The sequence below is a fragment of the Nicotiana tabacum genome, chromosome 22, assembly GCF_000715075.1.
Source record: "Nicotiana tabacum cultivar K326 chromosome 22, ASM71507v2, whole genome shotgun sequence".
Taxonomy (NCBI): Eukaryota; Viridiplantae; Streptophyta; class Magnoliopsida; order Solanales; family Solanaceae; genus Nicotiana; species Nicotiana tabacum.
Window position 1 is genome coordinate 201386271 of NC_134101.1, and position 24597 is coordinate 201410867.

Sequence of the window (24597 nt, forward strand, 5' to 3'; positions counted from 1 at the left end):
CATACTACATATCTGCACCTTGCGTGCAGATTTTAGAGATAATGTTGATGTGTGTGGCGGGAGCTGGCATTGAAGATGTACTTGCGTTCCGGTTATAGCTGCCTCTTGTTCTTGGTAGCTTTAGGTTTATGAATCTGTCTATGTATATTTCGAACAGATGATGTATTTATTTCATACCAGCTTTGTAAATTTTAAATCTTAGAAGCTCATGATTTGTACTACCAATACTTGGGAAGTTGTATAAGAGTTCAATTATTTCATCATTATTTTCTCAGTAAATCTAATTTGAAGTTGGATTATTGTTAAACTAGCTTACCTAGCGGGTTGGGTTAGGTGTTATCATGACTAGTCGGATTTTGGATAGTGACAGAAACTCAAGTAATTTTTTTATATTTGAATTGTGAAAGTTTGAATCTCATGAATTATTTCTGAAGTTTTAGCTTATAATAGTTGGACTTCATAAATTGTCAGCTCGAACTGTTTCACCTATTTTTCCCGAATTTCGAAGGTTGCACCTTTTTTATTTTTTTAACACCTTCCTACAAGAGTTCTGTACTTTTCTCTCTTGGTTGCTCGAATGCAACTTCAATTCTCTATTCTGTCTTGGATGCTCGAATGCAACCTCAAAATTGAAGGTGAGTATAGGTATCATTTGAGCAATCTTTTCTTATTGATCGCTATTGCGACTGTCCTACTTTTAAATTATTGTATTTGTTTTGTTCAAGAGAGCTAAAGTGAATAGTACGTATGAGTTCGAGTAGCCGTCGAACTAGCTTTGCTTTGAGAGGTCGTTTGGTACGTGGACTAAATTATTCCGGAATTATAATCTTTAAACTAATTTATCTCACTTGGGAGGTAGTATAAAATAATTCCTAATTTAATGAAATAAAGTGGGATAAGATGTAATATTCAATATTAAGTTTGGGATTAAATTTATAACATATTTAATTGACGGTATAATTTTATCTAGGAATAAATTTATATTGCCCACCAAAGTGAGTATAAATTTAATGCAACGCCTGATCCTGCAAACGACCCTGAGGTATATGTTTGCGTACAGTTTTGGGGGGCGAAAATGTGATATTAGAGTAATAGTTTCTGATCGCCCCGTCTCTCTTTTTCTCTCTCTCACTGAAGGTGATCCAGCTCGTTTCGCCCCACCCACACACGATCCACCACTACATACCTCAGGCCAAGACAGCACCCAAAAGCGTTTCATTTTTTCTTTCTTTAGCAACAATTCCCCGCCGGTTTCTCTTCAACTCTTTGCTTTCTTGGTGTCCGTTATTCTGAAATGCTAGTTTTGGGGATTTTGTTCAGGTAATTCTTCAAATCTGCGAAGAATTTGCTATGTTTCTTGATTTCGAAAATCTGATTGCTCCAAACCCTATAAAAGATCATATTGTTTCTGTGAAGAAAGAAGCTGCTAGCAACAGCTCGGCTATGCTTCTGTTATAAATATGCTCAGTTCTTGGTTTTATGTAGGGCCTTGAATATACTATCTTATTAAAATTGCATGTTACACTTTATATTCTCTTGTTTGGCTTTACTGAATGTGTTCTTCTTTGGCGAATTTTTCCACACATGAGTCAGTAGCTGCAAATGGGGTGAGACAGGGGGTTTCAACAAATTTTGTAAGTTTTGATGCAAATCTGTCGTTCAGGTCAATTGACACATGTTTGCGAAGCTCACTGAAGAAAATCCTTGCTGAACACCTTTTTCCTCGCTGAAGTTTTTAGTAATGGTTGATGAACACCAGTCGCATTACTTTTGCCCCTAGGCTAAGTTCAAGTGGTAAAGGTTGATAGACTTGTGACTTAGGTCACAGGTTCGAGCCCTGCACCATGCAAGTAAGCCTGGTATTTAGGTGGAGAAGGGTAGGGGGTGTTCCCTTTATCTTCGAGTTTCAAAGGCTGCAGGTGGTCCTAAGGGTTGGCCCCTGACAGATTTTTCGGTCATTCAAAAAAAGAAAAAGCGAAAAAAAAACAGCCAGTTGCAGTTGTGTGGTTCAAAAGCAACTGTGGTTGCGTGCTTATAGGCTTTACTGAATAAAAACCCCATTTAATCGTCAGTGTTGATATGTTTTTAGAGTCTCTCTTTGGAGTTGAGGGTTGGCGCACATTAGTGTAAATTTGCTGACTTTGCACTCTCTTTCATTCGTAAAACTTGAGATTATATATGTCTGGTATGGTGCAAGGTAGGGTGACATAGCATCATCGTAGCATGCGCAAAAGTTCCTTGCTGTTTTGCTTTCGGGTTTCCTTGTCCTTGCTCCAGTGAAATTTCAAGTGATCTTCTGACTGAGTTGAATGTAGACATGGAGCAACCTTCCATTCTTCTCTTCTGTTTATATGATGTGTTAAGCTTAATATTGTTGAAAGTTTGGAAACAAAAAGAGCAAGACTTGTATTCTATGTGTTCTTACAAAAAAAGAAAAAGAAACTTGTATTCTACATTTGTTAGAATGTTAAGTGTATCTGCCAGGCGTTATCTAGAGTGGGCAATACATGGTTTATCTTAGCAAGTGATTGGCAAATGTCATTGACATTGTATTCCTGGTAAGAAGTTTGAACGTCCTAAGGTAGGTAGTGGTTAGCTTTCATAATCAATTTTAGAGGTCCATTATTTAGTTATCTTGAATCTGTCCGTTCTGGATATTTGTAGGCACAATTGGACTGGTATATTATGAAGACAATAATTCCTGAGGGCAAGAATAATCCAGTTGGACTCGATGTGCTGAAGCTCTCAAGAGAATTAGGAATCATTGTAAGCTTTTAGCATCCATTACTTTTAGTTGCAAAATTAAGTGGACATTGCTTCATCTTGTAAACTATCTTTTTTTTTCCTCGGTGATGAAGCTTTCTGTAGTGGAACATTAAATTTGCATGACCTTATCTTACGTGAAAACTCCATAAGTTCCTGCTTTTTCCTTCTGGCATAAGTGAATTTATGTCCTTTCTGAAGCAAGTTTCATTTTCTTTGAAAAGGTTCATTTTGTCATTCAAATTCTATAGATCTTAGTTCTGCCGGTTGATTAAGAATCAAGGTGGAAGTGTGATAGCCACAAGGAAAATAACCAGATTAATACGCTCAAGCTAGAAGTTGGATAAGGAGTGGAATTCAATTTCATACATACATTTCTATTCTGCTAGATATCCCCCTTTTCATGTTACCATTCTCAAAAAAAAGATATTCCCCTTTTCTTTTCCTTCTTTTCTAAACTTTTAGTTTGGATACAAACACTGGCCCAACATTTCCTTAATGCTGGTTTGTTTCACATCAATTATATTCCTTTATTACTCATCAAAAAAAGAAATATATGGATACAAACATAGACAAATAAGAGGTTTTAAGGACTCATAGGAGGTACTTATATCCACATCCCAATCTATATGGCAGATCTTTGTTTGGTTACATTAAAGGTTGGATACACGAATCTATAGTGTTAGAATATTGGAAGTGTCAAGTTCTTAGGCGTGGAAATTTTTTCACATTGAACAAATGTAGTACGTGCATTGGGGTTGATACCTATAAATAGGTATGTCTTGAACTGATCAAGTCATCAATATAACCTTTTTTCTTCTCATATTCCTCAAATGATATCAGAAGAGTCTTGTAGAGATAAATATCATATGCCTACTAGTCTATGTTGCTTGTCCCGCATTGGATAGAATGTTAGAAGTGTTAGTATACTAGAACTGTCAAGTTCCTAGGTAAGATTGTTCCGCATTGGATGAATATCATATGTATTGCGTTTGACACCTAAGATGTGTCTTGTATTCATCAAGTCGTCGTTATATCTTAGTGGTTCTCACAATTCTCATAGGTCTTCACCTAAATATGATATGAGAGACACCTAATAACTTCAATTGTATAATAATTTGTTACAATGTCACACTATGGTGGATCCTATTGTACAAGGTAACTGATGTTAAAGATAAAGAATTTTAACACCTGTAATTTCGTGTAAAGGCGACGGTGTAAGAATATGTGGTTTATGTTTTTCCCATGATTCTTGCAAAAACACGTAACGATTATGAAACTTTATTTCCTCAAAGTGTCGGTTGTTAAATTGCATTCCATGTTGTACACCACGCGAAAATGCCACTTTCCTTGCTAGATGATTTCTTCTTATCTGCCTAAACCTTTGGTGGACAGAGTTACCCCAATACTTGTGCTGGTGGGAGGCAACAGGTGCAATTGAGGAGGGGTGGCAAATGGGCTGTATTTGGGCTGATCAAGATCGGCTAATTCATTAAATGAGTCATTGTCCAACCCTGCCCAAAGTTCACTTGGGTTTGTCCAACCCTGCCCAAAGTTCACTTGGGTTAAGAAGGGATGTGTCAAGATGGGCTAAACAATGAGTTGTAACCTAATTCGCCCAAATTGACCCAAATATTTGTAATATTCTCAACTTTTAAACAGGCGTATATAAAATATAGTCACATATATAACTCTATGATTTTATTTTTATTTTTCGTAAATATCATTCTAGAATGGTTTATGATTATGATTTTTTCCCCCTTTTCTCATGTTGCTTCTTGTCTTATATTTTAGAATAAATGTCAATTCATGCCTAATGATTTCTGTCCTCAATTTAGATTTAGAACTTTATTTGATAGTTTATCTTATAATACTAATAAAGATTAGAATAATAAAAAATAGTAAAATTAGAACTTCCCACCCATCCCAACCCACCTCCTACCACCCCAACCCCCACCCCAACCCCCACCCTACCCCCAAACTCCCACCCCATAGAAATATTATTTAGAGTACTTTCTTTTCAATGTTGTAGATAGAGTATTTACTTTTTCATTTCAATGAAATGAGTGTTTTCTTTTTATGATGTAGAAAAAGTATTTTCTTTAATTTCATAAGTACTTTCTTTTCACGATGTAGGAAATTTTTTTTCACAAAATGAGTACTTTCTTTTCATGCGATAGAAAAAGTATTTTCTTTTATTTCAACAAAACAAGTACTTCTTTTCATGCTGTAGAAAAAGAGTTTGCTTTTTCACAAAATGAGTATTTTCTTTTCATGTTGTAGAAAAAGTATTTCTTTCATTTCAACAAAATAATTTCTTTTTCATGATGTAGAAAAAATATTTTTGTTTTACAGAATGAGTACTTTCTATTTATGTTGTAGAAAAAGTATTCATTTCATTTCAAGAAAATAAGTACTTTCTTTTAATAATGAGTACTTTCTTTTCACATGAAACATGGGGATTTGGATGGAGGGGGTTGAGGAGAGTAGCATAGAAAATTATTTTCCTAGCAAATATTTCTGACTCTCTAACCAAACACTAGAAAATATTTTCCGATTTTTTTATTTAGAAAAAGCATTTTTCTTCATACCAAATACATCCTTAGAAGCTTTAAAGGACAATTGCTATTCACGAGTCAGTTTGAGCTGGAATTATGGGCTGATTTGGGCGACTGAAAATAAATGGGTGGTGCTCCATCTGGGAGCAAGGGCAAGCATGGTCGTGGTCAGTCTAGACTACTCAGATAGCACTCAGGTTACTTCCGAGGCACTCCTAGCGCAGCAGGGCCAGCAGCAGACTCAGAGATACAGAGGTGGGTCACCTCAGACAGAGTCACGTGCCCAAACTTAGCCCATCATTAAAGTAGCCCATGCCCAACCCATTAAAACCTGGGCGAGTTGGGCAGGTCAAATGGGTTTGGTCCACTTTTGCCACCCCTAGTTGAGGTACGAGAAAGCTGGCATGGACACCACAATTATCAAAAAAATAATGCCACTTTCCTTGGAGCTCTATATCTCCGCGGAAAATTCCACTTTGGTCTAAATTCACCTCCATTGAACAAATGACAGTAGTGAGATTTTAAGGTGAGCCATTTCTCAGCTATCCATCCACAAATAATTCTATCATCCTCCCAAAACTATTTGACTATACTCTTAGCTAGCGTTTGGCAATAGATTCCTAAAAAAAATCTGATTTGGATGAAGTTTGGTTTAAAGATGAATTTCTATTTGGACATAATTTTTCAAAACCTATTTCACTTTTTTTTTTGAAAAAACATGAAATGTGATTTATACCCGTAAGTTCTAAAAACTATAAAATCTGCAAACAAACTTGCTAATCTTGTATATGCAGAACCTTCATCTATGTCATTCATTATCATTATCACAAACCATAGTCCTGAGCATAGATAAGGTGACACAAAATTATCATTTTTATAATGAACTACATAATACACTATCCTAAAACCATAACCCGATATTTTAATATCAACTGCTAATAATACAATTACTAGCCACTATAATTCGTCAAATTGCAATAATGTTACAAGATCCATCAGTCCAAAAGAAAATGATAGTAATTGTTACCTTTAAAAAAAAATGACCGTAATTAGCTGGTGATTAGTTGGGTCATAATAGATGGTGGGCTTTTTATAAAATACAAAAGTTTGGGGTAATTATTGAAATTGTTAAAAAAATCCAATAATGATGTTTTGGGTCAAAAACAGGTCTAGAGCTAGTTTTGAGATTTGAGAATTGTTTCCAAAATTTTCCAAAACATGGATAAAATCTATAAACAAATATATTTTGCCAAATTTTTTTGGATAAAACTTGGCAAAATCTATGGCCCAACGGGGGGCTTAGCCTCCACCTCCTTGAGTTCCCAATCCTCCGCTTCTTCTAACATATACCTCTCTTGTTAATTGTATTCCATTTCTTTAGGACCCTCTTGTTAGTCGTAATAGACAACATGTCCAAAGTGGTGTTATCACACCATACATCAAGTCTAAACTGTATTTGTTGGCTGTTTCCAAGTGAGAATCTTGTCCAAACCGTAAGAGCCATACTTCATATTACTTATCTTTCTCCATATTGCCAAAATCACCATAACTAATTTTCCAATTAGCTCGATTTTATGTATCCAATTTATGGATGCCCAACCCGCTAGCGCTAATTAGGTTTGTGACACCCTATCCAGGCTGATCAGGTGGTACTTCCTTTCTCTGTTTATACTATCAACAAAAAGAATCTTTATCAGTTTTCTGGCCCTTTGCTAACTGACCCTTTGCTAACTGATGGAATCTGAAACTCACTTTTGAATTGTCTCATTTTGACCCATTTCCTTGGTGAAATTTTACATGGATAAATTTGTGGATAAATTCATTAGTTGACCAATATTTTGATGTGTACGAATTACCTGAAAAAGCTGTACAACATGGAATTATCTACATCTTTTTTTTTTTTTTTTGCTTTTTAAGACATTATCTATATCTAAAATCTTAAAATTTCTTTTGAACAAATCATGGTAAAATTTTACCCCATTCATTCTTGAAAGCTAAAGAGACGATTTTGTAAATAGAGTAGCTCATTTTCCACCCAGACGAACTTTTTCCCACGTTCTATTACTTTCCTCAAATTGTAATAAAGTCTATACAGATCTTTCATCATTCAATTTCTGCTTTTTTTTCATTATTGGGCTTAACTTGATTATTCTTTTTTCCTTCAATATCAGTGACTGTCATATTTAGATAGTGGTCTCATGCTAGCATGCATGATGTAACTGGTGTTAGCATCTATTGTATTTCCTTATTTAGCACATGTCTGGAAGAAACAAAATTTTTAGGTTGTAGGATATTTGTATGATCTTTTATTTTCATATGTGCATTACTTGTGGGACTTCCAATGGTGTTTTAGCTTCGAGGAATATAGAAGAATTTGTAAAAATCTTGGGGGCTGTTTTCATCTGATATAGGAATTGGTTTCGGGAGAATCATTGTCAATTTGGTTTTCAGAAAATAATTATGTGTTTTCGGGTTTAGTGTTGTATTTGGATTTTGTTGTTCTAAAGTCCAACTTTCGAAAAAATATTACTGCTACTCTATGATACTTGAAGACACTTTCATAGGGTTAAAATGTTTTAGCACACTTGATTAAGCATACTTATGAATAGCTGAAAGAGAAAAAAACCAATTCCAACTATTGTGATTGAACGAAGGGGAGAGAAAAACAAAATGGGGTGGGGAGGGAGGAGAAGAAAAAAGTCGGCCTTGAATTATGGGTGCTTGGTGGGGCTAGAGGGAGGACCAGTAACGACTTAAAATGCCAGTTTTGGGCTAAAAAGAGGTTTGGTTGGTTTCCTAAAACCTTGACCTACTGGTTTTGGTGTTATTTGATTGGTTTTGGGTTATTTTTTTAAAACTAAACAACTAAAAAATTTGGTTCTGGCGCCAACTTAGTCATTTCTATGATGCCTGGTTATCAGAGTTTATTCCTGATTTCTTTGTTTCATGAATTCTGCTACGCAACGCCTTCCTGATGTTCTTTGGAAGAGAAACGTAAGGCTAAACAACCGATGTTAGTGCGGTTGCTGTCCGCCAATGAGGTCCTTTCCGCACGCTAGACTAGATTGTCAGTGCCGTGCGGGAAAACCAATGTCACGAGCAATTGCGGAAGCTGAGAGAGAATTGGGTTTTGAATGATGATGATTTTTTTTTATGAATGAAATGCTGATTACAAAAGATGCGGTGTCGAGAGGGAGAGACACCAGTACATAAAATTGATTGCTGAAAATGTTTGATTGCTTGATCCCCCCTAATAATACTTAAAAAAAATAAACCAAGATTACATAACTAGTCCTAATAAAGCTGTATAAGCACACTGAATGAAAATGATGTAAACTAGCCTATAATTACAATGAAAAGGACTTAGTTTATTACAATGTAGAACTAAGTCCGATGGCAGCAACTTTGTCTTGCGGGTCAGGGTCTGCGCTCGCAGTGCTGTGGGCGCGCGCGACACTTGTTGTGTTGGCCTGAGGCTTGGCGCTGGTGCTTGGCATCAGGGTCTGTGCGCGAGGCGCTGCTGGAATGGGCCTGCAGCTGAGCGCTGACGAGGCATCAGGATCTGCGCGCGCGACATTGTTGTCATTGGCCAGCCGCTGGGCGCTGGCGAGAGGCATCGGTGGGGCGACAGAGGCGCATGCACGCTTGTCACTTGGCGCAGCCAAGACCACGGGGCCGACCATGGCACTAGGCATTGTGAGGCTTGCTAGGCCGCCTTGGGGCGCGACCAAGGGGTCATGGGGCGTGTCTGGAAAGCAGCCCATGACATTCTCCCCCACCTGAGTTGGCACCGTCCTCCGAGCCTGATGATGATGATGATGATGATGCTTCTGGTGGTGGTTGGATGGGAGGTCTGCGCCCCTCTGTTCTGTGAGCTTGCTGTTGTAGCGACGCAATGATTTCATGCGGCTGACATGAAAGACTGGATGGATCTTCCACCAGGATGGAGTTTTTACCTGGTATGTGGACTTCCCAATGCGTTTTTCAATGGGCAGGGGCCCGATGTATTTTTGTTGCAGGCGAGGGTCATGGGTCCTCTCTGCAAACAAGTATCGCTTTGGGATGCATAGCATTACTTTGTCCCCTGTTTGATGTTGGGCAAAACAAAGATTTTGTTCAGTGAATCTTTTTGCCCGCTCTTGGGCTTTGACGAGATAGCTCCGCACTATCCCCATGTTGCGCTCCCATTCGCTCGAGAAGTTGGCAGCTCGAGGAGATTTCAGCATGGTTGATGCATTCACCGTTTGCGGGAGAAGCAGTTGTTGTCCGGTAACAATTTCAAAAGGGCTTTTGTTTGTATGATGACTCTTTTGAGAATTGAAACACAATTGAGCAGCATCCAAGAGCTTCACCCAATGCTTCTGTGATCCGGTTGCAAAGTTGCGGAGATATTCCTCCAGCATGTCTTCGAACCGGTCTATCTGGCCATCCGATGGTGGATGGAAGTCTGAGTTGTGACTCAATGTTGACCCAAAACACCTGAAGAGATGGGTCCAAAAGTTGCTAGTGAAGCGTGAGTCGCGCCTACTAACAATGTCTTTGGGCAGACCCCAATGTTTGACAATGTGCGAGAAGAAGAGTCGAGCTGTATCTTTTGCTGATGCGTTTTGCGGGGCTGCTATGAAGGTTGCATAGTTTGAAAACTGATCTATGACAGCCATGATGGATGCAAGATTACCGACTTGGGGCAATCCCGTGATGAATCTGAGGGAAACACTTTCCCATGGTCTCTGAGGGACATGTAATGGCTGCAAGGGTCCCTTCTGTGATTAGTGATCCGTCTTGTCCTTGTGGTATGGCTGACAAGTCTTCACACGCTGAGGAGCGTCACTAGTCTTTTGATGCCGGTGACATGATGGCTGATTGTTGCTGCAAAGGATAGCCGGAACCAGGGGTTTATGTCTGAAAATGTTGGTTTATGTTTAGTTAACAATGGCATGCTGAAAATGTTGGTTTATGTTTAGTCAACAATGGCATGCCAATTGGAAGAGTTGGTGGAAAGAGTTGGTGTGGATGCTAGGAGGAAGCTTCCTCCTTTGATGTCACCCATGACATCAAGAGGAGGTAGTTTGATGTCACCAATGACATCAAGAGGAGGTTTTTACCTCTATAAATAGATGCACTCCTTCACTTGTAGAAATCATCCCAAAATAATACAATACATTGTAGTGAGTAGAGAGTTAAGAGAGAAATTCTCTTAAGTGTAATTGGGAAATCTCCCCTTCCTTTGTTAATATTAAAAGGGCAATTGTTCTCTGGTGGACGTAGGATTATTTTGATCCGAACCACGTTAAATCTTGTGTTCTTTCTTTTACGTTTCCGCTAACAATTGGTATCAGAGCGACAAGATTCTTTAACGATCCAAGGAGAAAGAACAAGCAAATATGAGTTCCATGAAGTTTGAAATTGATAGATTCAATGGACGCAACAACTTCAATATCTGGAAGATCCAGATGATGGCGTTACTGCGGAGGGAAGGTTCAATCCATGCTATTGACGGAAAGTATCCTACGGATATATCAGCTCCCGACAAGGAGAAGATTGAAGGGGATGCATTGAGTGCAATCCAACTATCCCTTGCACCTAACGTGCTTTGTGAAGTGAGTACGGGTACCGAAGAGACGGCCAAACAGTTGTGGGAAAAGCTAGAAGGGCTATACCAAGACCGATCAGTGACAACAAGAATGTTGTTACAACGGCGTCTTCACACATTTAAGATGGGGTCAGGTACTTCGTTACAAGATCATTTAGATGCGTTTAATAAACTTGTCATGGACTTACAGATTGCAGGAATTAAAAGGGAGGAGGAGACGCTTGCATGTGCTTTGCTATTTTCATTGACTTCAGGATATCGTGATATTGAGAATTCAATGATGTATAGCAAGGAGCCTATCAAGCTTGAGCAAGTGCGGCAGGCACTTAACTCTAGTGATATGCGGAGGCACATTGAAGGAGATAGAGATGACCAGGCAAGTGGCCTCTTTGTAAGAGGCCGGACTAGCCAACAGGGAAAGACCAAATCAAAGCACAGATCAAAGTCTCGTGTGAACAAGAAGAATACAGAGTGTTGGGGTTGTGGCAAGAAGGGGCACTTTGAACGAGATTGCCCAATGTCAAAGTCCAAGGAAAAGGCGAGTGCATCTACAGTTGAACAGGTACATAATTTTGATAATGATTATGTACTAACAACATCGTGTAATAATAATAGTAGTTATGAAAACAAATGGGTGTTAGACTCTGCTTGTACTCTGCATATGACGTTCCGAAAAGACTGGTTTAGCAGCTACGAGAAAAGTGGAGGAACCGTAGTAATGGGCAATAATGCAACTTGTGCAATAGTTGGCATTGGCTCAGTTCGGGTTCGCTGCCATGATGGAATCGTGAGGACTATTACACAAGTCCGTCATGTTCCTGATCTGAAGAAGAATTTGATCTCCTTGGGTACTCTGGATGAACAAGGCTACAGGTACATGAGCGAAGCAGGAACTATGAAGGTGACTAAAAGTTCTTTAGTCATGCTGAAAGGCAAGCTGGAGAACGGCCTTTACACATTGGCCGGAAGCACCATTGTTGGCTCTGCAAATGCATCTACAGTGCAGTTATCTAATGATGACAAGGCAAGACTATGGCACATGAGACTGGGTCATATGAGCACACGTGGACTGGAGATGTTGAGCAATCGTAAACTTTTGGAAGGCGAGAAGATCAGCACGCTTGACTTCTGTGAGCACTGCGTTCTAGGGAAGCAGAAGAAGGTCAGCTTCAGCACTGGCAAACACAAGACAAGAGGAGTGCTAGACTACATCCATTCAGATTTATGGGGTCCTTCTAAACTTCCATCGAAGGGCGGAAAGAGGTATCTTCTCATTTTTATTGATTTCTCACGAAAGGTTTGAGTGTATTTTTTGAAGGCAAAAAGTGATGCTTTTGAAACATTTAAAGAGTGGAAGATTTTGGTTGAAAATCAAATGGAGCGGAAAATCAAGTATCTTCGCACAGACAATGGCTTGGAGTTTTGCAATGAAGAGTTTAATGAATTCTGCAAGGTTCATGGGATCTCAAGACATAGGACTGTCAGGCATACCCCACAGCAGAATGGAGTTGCCGAGAGAATGAACAGAACTCTTCTTGAAAAGGCTCGTTGTATGCTCCTACAAGCCAAAATGTCCAAAGTATTTTGGGCTGAAGCAGTTCACACTGCTGCTCATATTGTCAATCGATCTCCAGCATCGGCAATTGACTTTAAGACTCCGAATGAGGTATGGTCAGGTGAACCCTCTAACTATTCATACTTACGAGTATTTGGGTGTCCAGCTTATTATCACGTTAATGAAGGAAAGCTTGAACCAAGGGCTAAGAAGGCCATATTCGTAGGGTATGTGGATGGAGTAAAAGGGTACAAACTTTGGTGTTTGTCTTTACTCAAATTTATAGTTAGTAGAGATGTCACCTTCGATGAATCCTCTATACTTGATCCCCGTAAAGTTTCCGTGGAGTTTTCAGGAAACAAGAACAACGAGCAGGTGGAGCTTCTGGTGGAGCTTGCCAAGGAAAAGGATCAAGAGACTCAGGTTAAAGATGAGTCAGAAGATGTAGGCGTTGAAGAACTTGCTGTCAATGAACCATACACAATTGCGAAGGGGAGGGAGAAGAGGCAGACACGAGAACCGGAACGCCTTATAAATCAAGCAAACTTGATTACATATGCGTTCGTAGCTGCACAAGAAGAGATTAAAGATCTGGAGCCCTCCTCGTATATTGAAGCAACTTCTTGCAAGGATGCCGCACAATGGCGGTTAGCCATGACTGAAGAGATGGAGTCTTCACAAGAATCAGACATGGGTCTTAGTGAAAAGACAAAAGGGGAAGAGGACAGTTGGATGCAAGTGGGTCTACCGAAAGAAAGAGGGAATTCCTGAAGTGGAAGATGCTAGGTTCAAGGCGAGATTGGTTGCAAAAGGTTTCAGCCAAAAGGAGGGAATTGACTACAATGAGATTTTCTCTCCGGTCGTGAAGCATAGCTCAATTCGCGTGCTACTAGCATTGGTTGCACAATTTGACTTGGAGCTTCAACAGCTTGATGTCAAAACTGCTTTCTTACACGGTGATCTAGAAGAGACAATCTATATGGATCAACCTGAAGGTTTCCTAGCTGAGGGAAAAGAAGATCACGTATGCCAACTAAAGAAGTCTTTGTATGGTTTGAAGCAATCCCCTAGACAGTGGTACAAGAGGTTTGATGCATTCATGACTACACATGAATTCTCAAGGAGTGCATTTGATAGTTGTGTGTATCACAAGAAGATGTCTGGTAACTCAATGATTTATTTACTGTTGTATGTTGATGATATGCTTATTGCTGCTAACAACATTACAGAGATAAATGTTTTGAAGAAACTATTGAGTAAGGAATTTGACATGAAGGATTTAGGAGCTGCAAAGAAAATCCTTGGTATGGAGATTTCAAGAGAAGACGATGTTGTACATCTTTCTCAGAAGAGGTATATTGAAAGGGTTCTCGAGAGATTCAATATGCAAACGTGCAAGCCTGTAAGTACACCATTAGCTCCTCATTTTAAACTTTCAGAGTCACAAATGCCTCAGTCTGAGGATGAGGTGGAGCATATGTCAAAGATTCCTTATGCCAGTGCAGTTGGTAGTATTATGTATGCTATGGTATGCACACGTCCAGATATTGCTCAATCTGTAAGTGTGGTAAGTAGATACATGTCCAACCCAGGAAAGAGGCATTGGGAAGCTGTCAAGTGGATATTGAGATATCTCAAAGGAGCTTCTGGTGTTGGTCTTACCTTTCGAAAAAGTGGTACAGGTATTTCAATTCTCGGTTATGTGGATTCTGACTATGCAGGAGATCTTGACAGAAGAAGGTCCACAACTGGATACATCTTTACCCTCGTTGGCAGTGCCGTCAGTTGGAAGTCGACTTGGCAGTCGATTGTCGCTTTGTCTACGACAGAAGCAGAATACATGGCAGCAGCGGAGGCGGTAAAGGAAGCTATCTGGTTGAAAAGTTTAGTAGCGGAATTGAGTTTGGTTCAGCTGGAATCAACTCTTAGATGTGATAGTCAGAGTGCTATTCATCTAATGAAAAATCAGAGATTTCATGAGCGCACTAAACACATTGATGTCAGATTTCATTTTATTCGAGATGTTATTGATGAGGGAACTATCAAGGTCGTGAAGGTTATCACAGACGATAATGCTACAGACATGTTGACCAAGATAGTCCCGCTCGCTAAGTTTGCACACTGCAAGGACTTGGCGGGGGTGTGCATCAACTGATGCAACTCCGAAGAGAACAGTTGCTAGGTGGAGGTGGTATGTTCAATAATGGTTTGATTCTTCTTGTTTCTTACAACGGGGTTGCCCAGTAAGCTTAGAAGTTTTGGCCAGAGTTGTTCACACGCTCGAAACGCAAACCAAGGTGGAGATTGAAAATGTTGGTTTATGTTTAGTTAACAATGGCATGCTGAAAATGTTGGTTTATGTTTAGTCAACAATGGCATGCCAATTGGAAGAGTTGGTGGAAAGAGTTGGTGTGGATGCTAGGAGGAAGCTTCCTCCTTTGATGTCACCCATGACATCAAGAGGAGGTAGTTTGATGTCACCAATGACATCAAGAGGAGGTCTTTACCTCTATAAATAGATGCACTCCTTCACTTGTAGAAATCATCCCAAAATAATACAATACATTGTAGTGAGTAGAGAGTTAAGAGAGAAATTCTCTTAAGTGTAATTGGGAAATCTCCCCTTCCTTTGTTAATATTAAAAGGGCAATTGTTCTCTGGTGGACGTAGGATTATTTTGATCCGAACCACGTTAAATCTTGTGTTCTTTCTTTTACGTTTCCACTAACAATGTCTGTTGACTACCTTCTCCAACTGCATGGCCGAGATGTTTTCAGCGGCCATCTTTATGGGAAAGCATGGTATGGTGCAGGGCTTGGCCCCGTTTTCTCCCATCATCAGGAGCATGTTGGCATATGGTACCGGTATGGTGTTGGTTTGCCTCATGAACTCCAAACCCACTATGATGTCGAAGTCATCTATGATTGCGATGCGCAGGTCGATGCTTCCTTTGCATGGGCCAAGTTTCACTGGGACATTCGTAGCAGTTCCACCCAATGTCTGGGGTGGTGAGTTGATAGCCTTGACGCGGCCTTTGCTCTTTTGCACAACAAGACCCAGGCGCTCTACTTGAGTTGAAGCCAAGTAGTTGTGGGTAGCACCCGTGTCTATCAATGTGTGAAGGGGCTTGTCGTTCACTTTCAATTCGACGAACATTAGGGTCCTCGCTTGTTTAGGAGGCCTCTCGTCCATCTTTTCCTTCCCTTTCTTGGTGATTGGGACTGAGATTTTCTTAGGAAGACATGCACTGGTCCCCGCTAAGGCATGCGGGATAGAGCCAACAATTGCATTGAAGGCGCCTACCTGGTCTTCTTCTGATGTGTCTGATTCATTTGACTCATCCTCGACAGTTTGATGAGCATTGACCTTTATGTTTGGGCATTCATTGTTCCAATGTGCCTCGCCGCAATGACGACATTCTGAGGGAGGCTTTCTCCCCTGATTGTTGTTGATGGATGCAGCACTGTTGCTACTGGAGGGAGGAGTCTTAGTTTTGGATGCACTCCGATCTCCCCCACTTTTGCTTGGGCCACCATTGCTGGGATGGTTCCCGTTGAATCCCCCTCGGACAGACAGCTGGGGCCTGTCGTTCTGAGTTCCCAAATGATAATCGGCAAGACATTCTGCAGTTTGAATGGCCTTGGGTAGGGTGTCTACCCGTTGTCTCTGTAGTTCCATATGGGCATGAGGTTTCAAACCTTCTATGAATGCGAAGAGTTTGTCTTTGTCCCCCATGTCGCATATATTTAGCATGAGTGCGGAGAATTCGCGCACGTACTCCCGCACTGATCTGGTGTGGCGGAGCTCCCGTAGCTTTCTCCTTGCGTTGTATTCCACATTTTCGGGGAAGAACTGCAGGCGTAGGGCTGCCTTCAATTCATCCCATGTCTGGAGAGTATCTTCACCGGCCTTGATGGCTTCGTATTTGACCTGCCACCAAAGTTTGGCATCGCCCTGAAAATACATGGCAGCAGTTACTACCTTTTTGGATTCTTCCAAATGGCCCACGACATCGAAGTATTGTTCGATGTCGAAGATGAAATTTTCCACTTCTTTAGCATCCTGGGATCCGTCGTATGTCTTGGGCTCCGGTATCTTAAGCTTTTGTGGAATGGGGGTGAGGTTTGTTGCACCCCTGATGTGGTTGTCGCCTCCTCGAAGTAGGCTCTGTAGGGCAGCATTGACAACATTGAGCTTGCCTGTCAAGTCGTCTATGGTTTGCTGCATGGCAGTTAGTCTGTCTGACTCTTGTTGCCGATGGGCTAAATCGTCAGCACGCTCCTGTTGGAGGTCCTCAAATTTGCCATGAATATTGGCAGTTTCAATGGCTGCCGTTTGTCGGTCATCCTCAGAGTCACGACTGATGTTTGCAATGTCATTTTCCGCCTGCCGCATTCGGCGGTCCAGGTCATCCAACCTTTGCATTAGGTTGTTGTTTTGATCTAGCACCGTATCCACGATGGGTCGTAATCGGTCAACCGTCTCTTCTAGGGATGTCAGGCGCTCCCCATGATTCACCATGGTCAGAAATCGCGATGATGGCAAATGTGTTCCCTCGTCCGATGTCGAGCCTAGGCTCTGATACCAACTGTTACGCAACGCCTTCCTGATGTTCTTTGGAAGGGCAACGTAAGGCTAAGCAACTGATGTCAGTGCGGTTGTTGTCCGCCAATGAGTTCCCCTCCGCACGCTAGACTAGATTGTTAGTGCCGTGCGGGAAAACCAATGTTACGAGCAATTGCGGAAGCTGAGAGAGAATTGGGTTTTGAATGATGATGATGATTTTTTTTGATGAATGAAATGCTGATTGCAAAAGATGCGGTGTCGAGGGGGAGAGACACCAGTACAAAAAATTGATTACTGAAAATGTTTGATTGCTTGATCCCCCCTAATAATACTTTAAAAAAATAAACCAAGATTAGATGACTAGTCCTAATAAAGCTGTAGAAGCACACTGAATGAAAATGATGTAAACTAGCCTATAATTACAATGAAAAGGACTTAGTTTATTACAATGTAGAACTAAGTCCGATGGCAGCAACTTTGTCTTGCGGGTCAGGGTCTGCACGCGCGGTGCTGTGGGCGCGCGCGACACTTGTTGTGTTGGCCTGAGGCTGGGCGCTGGTGCTTGGCATCAGGGTCTGTGCGCGAGGTGTTGCTGGAATGGGCCTGCAGCTGGGCGCTGGCGATGCATCAGGATCTGCGCGCGCGACATTGTCAGTGCGCGCGGCGCTGTTGTCATTGGCCAGCCGCTGGGCGCTGGCGAGAGGCATCGGTGGAGCGACAGAGGCGCATGCGCGCTTGTCACTTGGCGCAGCCAAGACCACGGGGCCGACCATGGCGCTAGGCATTGCGAGGCTTGCTAGGCCGCCATGGGGCGCGGCCAAGGGGTCATGGGGCGTGTCTGGAAAGCAGCCCATGACAATTCTTATGCCACTGCTATCCTAATTGGGTGAGATGGACTAATAAGAAAGGCCAGTACAGCGTCTTAGTTGCCCTTTATTTCCCGACAGACATGAAACCTCAAATGCCCTAACTTTCCAGCCTTCTGTTGTATGGAGATGGAGCTTCCCGTCTCTCAGATGTACATGTAGCATAGCAATTAGCAAAAAATATGACATATCTCCAGTTTGTCCTTCAGGTCAAATTGTTGAATCGGCCGACGCTTTAAATGCAAGAACATAAATAGTGTATATGCACTATACTGGACTTATTAATAAAAAGTGAATAATGTAAAGATTAAGTTTGAGTTCGAATGTGTGTACACTCTGTTATCCTTCTATCTTTCTTTATGGATATTCCCTGTCCCACATTTGTACCATCTGTTTCAGTAGGTATGATAACCTTTCATACCCTTTCTGCTTCTTGTCCTGCAGGGAGATAGCTATTCAACTAAAACAAACAGAGAGACCTCAAAGTGGTTGGAGATATGGCATCACTTCGATCGACTGGCTATGTAGACCCTGGATGGGAGCATGGTGTTGCTCAGGATGAGAGGAAAAAGAAGGTTCGATGTAATTACTGTGGGAAAGTTGTAAGTGGTGGGATATACAGATTGAAACAACATTTAGCGCGAGTCTCTGGTGAGGTAACCTATTGTGACAAGGCTCCTGAGGATGTATGCCTGAAAATGAGAGAAAATCTAGAAGGGTGTCGATTAAGTAAGAAGCCAAGGCATGTTGAATATGATGAACAAGCATATTTAAATTTTCATGCCAGTGATGATGCCGAGGAGGAAGATCACATAGGGTATAGAAGTAAAGGGAAGCAGTTGATGAATGACAAGGGATTGGTTATAAATTTGACTCCTCTTCGATCACTTGGGTATGTTGATCCTGGTTGGGAACATGGTGCCCCTCAGGATGAGAGGAAGAAAAAGGTAAAATGCAACTATTGTGAAAAAATAGTCAGTGGAGGTATCAATCGGTTTAAGCAACATCTAGCGAGAATACCAGGAGAAGTTGCACCCTGTAAGAGTGCTCCTGAGGAAGTATATCTTAGAATAAAAGAGAACATGAAGTGGCATCGTACAGGAAGGAGGCATAGACGCCCTCATACTAAAGAGTTATCATCCTTCTATATGAACTCAGATAATGAAGAGGAAGACGAAGACCAAGAAGAAGAGGCACTACACCACCATATGAGTAATGAAAAACTTTTGATTGGAGATAAAAGACTGGACAGAGGCTGTAGGAGAAGTTTCAAAGGAATGTCTCCTGGTATTGGGTCTGAATCTTTGTTAAAAAGGCCAAAGTATGATACATTGGGTACAAGAGAGCCAAAGTCTCTATTTCAAGCTTCTGGAAAACATGTGAAAGTATGTTCAAATAAAAAATCCCGCAAGGAAGTCATATCCTCAATTTGCAAGTTCTTCTATCATGCTGGAATTTCTCCACATGCAGCAAGCTCTCCTTATTTTCAGAAAATGCTGGAATTGGTTGGTCAATATGGAGAAGGTCTAGTAGGACCCTCTAGCCGAGTATTATCTGGACGGTTTCTACAAGATGAAATCGTATCCATCAGAAATTATCTTTCTGAGTACAAAGCTTCCTGGGCTGTGACAGGTTGTTCTATTTTGGCTGACAGTTGGCAAGATACACAGGGTAGAACTTTAATCAATGTTCTGGTTTCTTGTCCCCATGGTATGTACTTTGTTTGCTCGGTTGATGCCACTGATGTAGTTGAAGATGCAACATATATCTTTAAGCTGCTAGACAGAGTGGTGGAAGACATGGGCGAGGAAAATGTCGTGCAGGTAAGGTGTTGCTTTCTTCCATCTCATTTTTTTTTCTTAAGTTTTGATCTTGCATCACCTGACTCTCCTACCTCACTATGTATGCAAAATATATATACATAGGTGATAACTCAGAATAATCCGGATTATCAAGCTGCTGGAAAGATGCTTGAAGAGAAAAGAAGGAATTTATTTTGGACTCCTTGTGCTGCATATTGTATTGATCGCATCCTTGAAGACACTGTGAAAATAAAATGGGTCAGAGAATGCATGGAAAAAGGCCAAAAAATCACCAAGTTCATTTACAATAGTTTCTGGTTGTTAAGTCTCATGAAAAAAGAATTTACAGCTGGACAGGAACTCTTAAAACCCTCTTTTACTCGATATTCTTCAACCTTCACTACTGTTCAGAGCTTGTTGGACCACAGAAATGGTCTTAAGAGGATGTTCCAGTCAAATAAATGGCTTTCGTCCCGGTATTCAAAGCTGGAAGATGGTAAAGAGGTGGAGAAAATTGTCCTAAATGCCACCTTCTGGAGGAAAATGCAGTATGTTAGGAAATCAGTGGATCCCATTTTAGAAGTGCTTCAGAAAATCAATAGTAACGAAAGCCATTCAATACCCTTCATTTACAACAATGTATACCAGGCAAAACTTGCTGTCAAAACCAATCATAATGGCGATGAGGGCAAATATCGGAACATTTTGGATATCATAGACAGCCACTGGAATTCATTGTCTCATCATCCTCTCTATCTAGCAGCACACTTTCTGAATCCATCATACCGGTATCGTCCTGATTTTGTTCCGGTAGGAGAGAACTCTTACTTCGGAATTTTTTTCAGTCCAACTTCAGTTATACCTTTTTCTGAATGTGTGTGTACTGTAGCATCCAGAGGTTGTACGTGGACTGAATGCATGCATTGTGCGATTGGAGCCAGACAATGCAAGAAGAATTTCTGCATCCATGCAAGTGAGGATTCCTTTTTTGTTTTCATACCCTTCCCATTTGGATGATAAACTTCTTTGTGTATTTTGTGTGTGTAATTATTTGTTTGATGTGATCTTTCAGATATCAGATTTCAACTCTGCTAAAGCTGATTTTGGAACAGATTTGGCACTTAGCACCAGAACGGAGCTTAATCCTGGTAAATATTATGAGTAATCATTCTATCAGTTCTAATGTCACAAAATTGTTCTCCGCAGTTTATGTGGATAACAATCTAAAACACCTCCCCACTGCAAATTATACTGACAGTAAATATGCTTTTGTAGCTGCTTGGTGGCAACAACATGGAATAAATTGTTTAGAGCTCCAACGTATAGCTGTACGAATACTTAGTCAGACTTGTTCATCTTTTGGGTGTGAGCATAATTGGAGTTTATATGATCAGATTCACAGTCAGAGGCACAACCGTGTAGCACAGAAAAGATTAAATGATGTCAAATACGTCCACTATAACCTGAGACTTAGGGATCGTCAGATAAGGAAAATGTCCTATGATCCAATTTTCCTCGATAGTGTTCTGCAAGAAAATTTGCTGTATGATTGGATTGTAGAGTCAGAGAAACCAGTTTTGCAAGACGATGAGGTACTAATTAAGCAACTTTCTGCTCTGAAGTGTTCAATTGATGACAGTAGTCGGACAATTTGCTTTATTGACAACTCTGCATTACCATTGAGATAGACATTTTTGTATTACCGATTTCTTTGGAATGGAGGACTTAGTTTACAAATAAAATTAGTCCAACCATCTAGTTTTGAGTTTCCTTTTGTTCTTTGTAATTTTTAGCTCAAGATCTACCCTTGGAATTAGTGCATACCACACAGAAATTAGCTGCTGTTTTTGTGTCCCCATCCTTTGAAGTGGCTACTCATTGATAAGTCCCAAGTGTTTCTGCTTTTGCCGATGCCTCTCTTTTAGTAATACACTAGGTCTGATGCCTCATGTAATAAGTTGCATCTTCTGGTATGGAGCTGTAACATCATCCAAGAATTTAAATATGCTTGTAGGAAGAATAAAAACTTAATATAGTGGTCAGGTGGGGTGGGGAATGGGAAACTCAGCAAATGATCCCCTTTATTTATTTATTTTGCACCCTTGTTTAGGAATTTTTTGTTTGAAGTAGGATGAGGATTGCTGAGGGTTTCTGATTGTCACTTAGCAAATTAGAATGCTCTCAGTTCTCGTCTTATTAACTTATTAATTCCCTCTCTTGACACAGCTTCTCTTTTGGTTACTTCTGTGATCTTATCAACTGGATTATATTGCAGGAAGTGCTTTATAATGAAATGGAACTGGGTGAGTATGAGAATGATTTCATGGACCATGATGGTGGAAATGCAGATTCAAGGAAGGGATCATTGGAGATGGTAACTTTAGCTGGTGAAGCAGAACCCCTAGAAGTTAATCCTGACAATACTGGTACAGCTACAGATGATGATTCTGATCTCAATTTTCTTGATAATGAGTTGAGTGATTAGTGCCTTGAACCAGAACCCAAATGCACAGCAGTTAACATGTTTGGTAACCACTCAACTACTGGCAATGTATTCTATTATCGCAAGTCCTTTAGCTATCTCTCCCAATCACTTTCTTGGCAAAATGTGCACTGCCAGTTGTTTCTGGGCAAAAAGTGCACTGTGAGTTGGGGAGTGGGGACGGGAAAGGGGGGGGGGGGGAATCGGAAAGAGCCTGTGTAGAGGTTAGAGATCAGTACTACAGGAGGGCACTGGAGTGTACATGTCAAAGTACTTCGTTTCTTGACCTCTCACTGTTCAAGTTTAGTCATTGTTTGCTCTTATTCAGTTTTCCTTCAATTTTGTTGATATTACTTCTTGACTTTTTTCTGGATAAGGGCTTTTACTTCTGACCTAAACAAAGACATCTAAAATTGGAACAATAAAGTTGCAAACATAATTGAAGGATTATAACAAACTTTCAAAGCATCTAAACTAATAATATAGTGCTAACCCCGTTGAATGACTTATATGATCTTTTAGGGGTTGTTTGTATGATGTATAAGGGAAATAATGACGGTATATAATTTGGTATCACTTTATCCAATGTTCGTTTTCTATTTTAAATCATGTATAACTAATCCTTGTATAAATTAATACACTAATTGGGGAGGAATTCAAAATAATCCGATTTACAAGTGGTCATTCAGAAATAGCCACAGTTTCAAAAGTAATTGAAATTTAGCCATTTTCATGTGAAGATAAATCTGAACGAAAACACTGTTCAAAAACCGGAAAAATACCCCAGTATATATTCTGGAACTCCAGTATAATATATTGGATTTTCAGTATAATATACCGATCCAGCATAATATACTAGAACTTTTCGCGTGTTGGAGTTCCAGCATAATATGTTGGAAGTTCATACACAGGTGTACCAATCTCCAGTATATTATGTTGGGACTCTCCAGTGTTGCACCAAATAGTGGCTATTTTTCAAGGACTTTGCAAATGCTGGCTATTTTTGAATGACTTTGCAAATGCTGGCTATTTTTGAATGACTAGTTCGAAAACTGGCTAGCCCATGCTATTTTTACCACTAATTGATGTATTATTTTATACCACCAACCAAGGGCGTATAACTGAAAACTCATTGCTTTTTAGTTTAAAAATAAATAAATATTTTAAATAATATCTTGTATACCAATTTTGGTACAATAAACCTAAATACCCAATAAGAATCAATCTTTGTATTACTATACATGCATTACCAATCCTTAAATAATTAATTCTTGCATTATAATTTATTTATAATTTGTCCTCGTACTAAACGGCCCCTTAACACTTGTTATCCCTTATTTTATGTCTCAAATTGCCCCATAACCAGAGAATATGGCAGCGACTTGTGCGATTGTACAAAAGAATAAAAATATGGATAAAATAATAAATTTTATGATTCATAAGCAAAAAAAAAAAATTATACTGATCAAATAAGTAGCTAGAACGAGAGAAATATAATTTTAGAAGTCATGGCCTTGAGTAGGGTTGTGCACAGCTCGAGTTGGTTTGCATTTTTTATTTACCAAATCAAATTAATTATGTCAATTTTTTATATCTATAAACCAATTCAAACCAACAAAACTCGAGTTTTTGGATCTCAATTTTTTTTTCTGATTTTTCGATTTTCTTAGGGTCATTTTTTTGTGGTTCCATATGAAGTGTCTTACACCATTGCTTGATTTTTTGTGAAGCATAACCAAAAAAGTGCCAAACAAATTTGAAAATGTGAGTAACTTTTTAAATTGTTTACTCACATACTCCTTTTGTTTTAATTTAAATGACACAATTTCCTTATTAGTCCATTCAAAAAAGAATGACATATTTTTACAATTGGAAATAATTTAACTTTAAATCTTTCATTTTACCCTGAGAAGCTTTTATAACCACACAAATGTTATGGCTACACAAAGCTTTTACTCCTTAAACTTTTAAGACCATAAGTTTCAAAAGTGTTACTCTCTCCGTTCCAGTTTATGTGAATCTATTTCCCTTTTGGTCCGTTCCAAAAAGAATGATCCCTTTTCTAAATTTGGAAATAATTTAGCTTGAACTTTCAATTCTACCCTTAATGAGAAGTTTTTATAACCACACAAATACTCTAGACACCTTTTTGACTTGTTTAAGACCACAAATTCTAAAAGTCTTCATTTTTTCTTAAACTCCGTGCCCAGTCAAACAAATTCACATAAATTGGAACGGAAGGAGTACTTTTTTTTCTTAAACTTCGTGCCGAATCAAGCTATCTCATCTAAATTGAAACACAGAAAGTACATAATTGGATGAAAACATTTTTTTCATGGAAAAAATCTTTCCAAAATGCAGCTAAAATTCCTTTCATCTGCTCATGCCATTCTCAAGCCCTCAACCCATTTA

General features: G+C 39.9%; 1 protein-coding gene across 4 annotated transcripts; it reads left to right on the top strand.

The window, feature by feature from the left end:
• Positions 1–1025: 1025 nt before the first annotated feature.
• LOC107767479 (uncharacterized) lies at positions 1026–22536 on the top strand. Of its 4 annotated transcripts, none has more exons than XM_075243836.1 (9): positions 1026–1320; positions 2485–2581; positions 2665–2766; positions 18346–19724; positions 19827–20513; positions 20593–20676; positions 20776–20851; positions 20979–21295; positions 21979–22536. In XM_075243836.1, the coding sequence occupies exons 4-9, from the start codon at positions 18399–18401 to the stop codon at positions 22186–22188; spliced, it is 2700 nt and encodes an 899-aa protein (XP_075099937.1). In that variant the 5' UTR covers positions 1026–1320; positions 2485–2581; positions 2665–2766; positions 18346–18398; the 3' UTR covers positions 22189–22536. The 4 variants fall into 4 exon arrangements, with proteins under 4 accessions (XP_075099937.1, XP_075099936.1, XP_075099935.1 ...); XM_075243835.1 differs by having other exon boundaries at positions 2485–2558; XM_075243834.1 differs by lacking the exon at positions 2485–2581.
• Positions 22537–24597: the final 2061 nt, after the last annotated feature.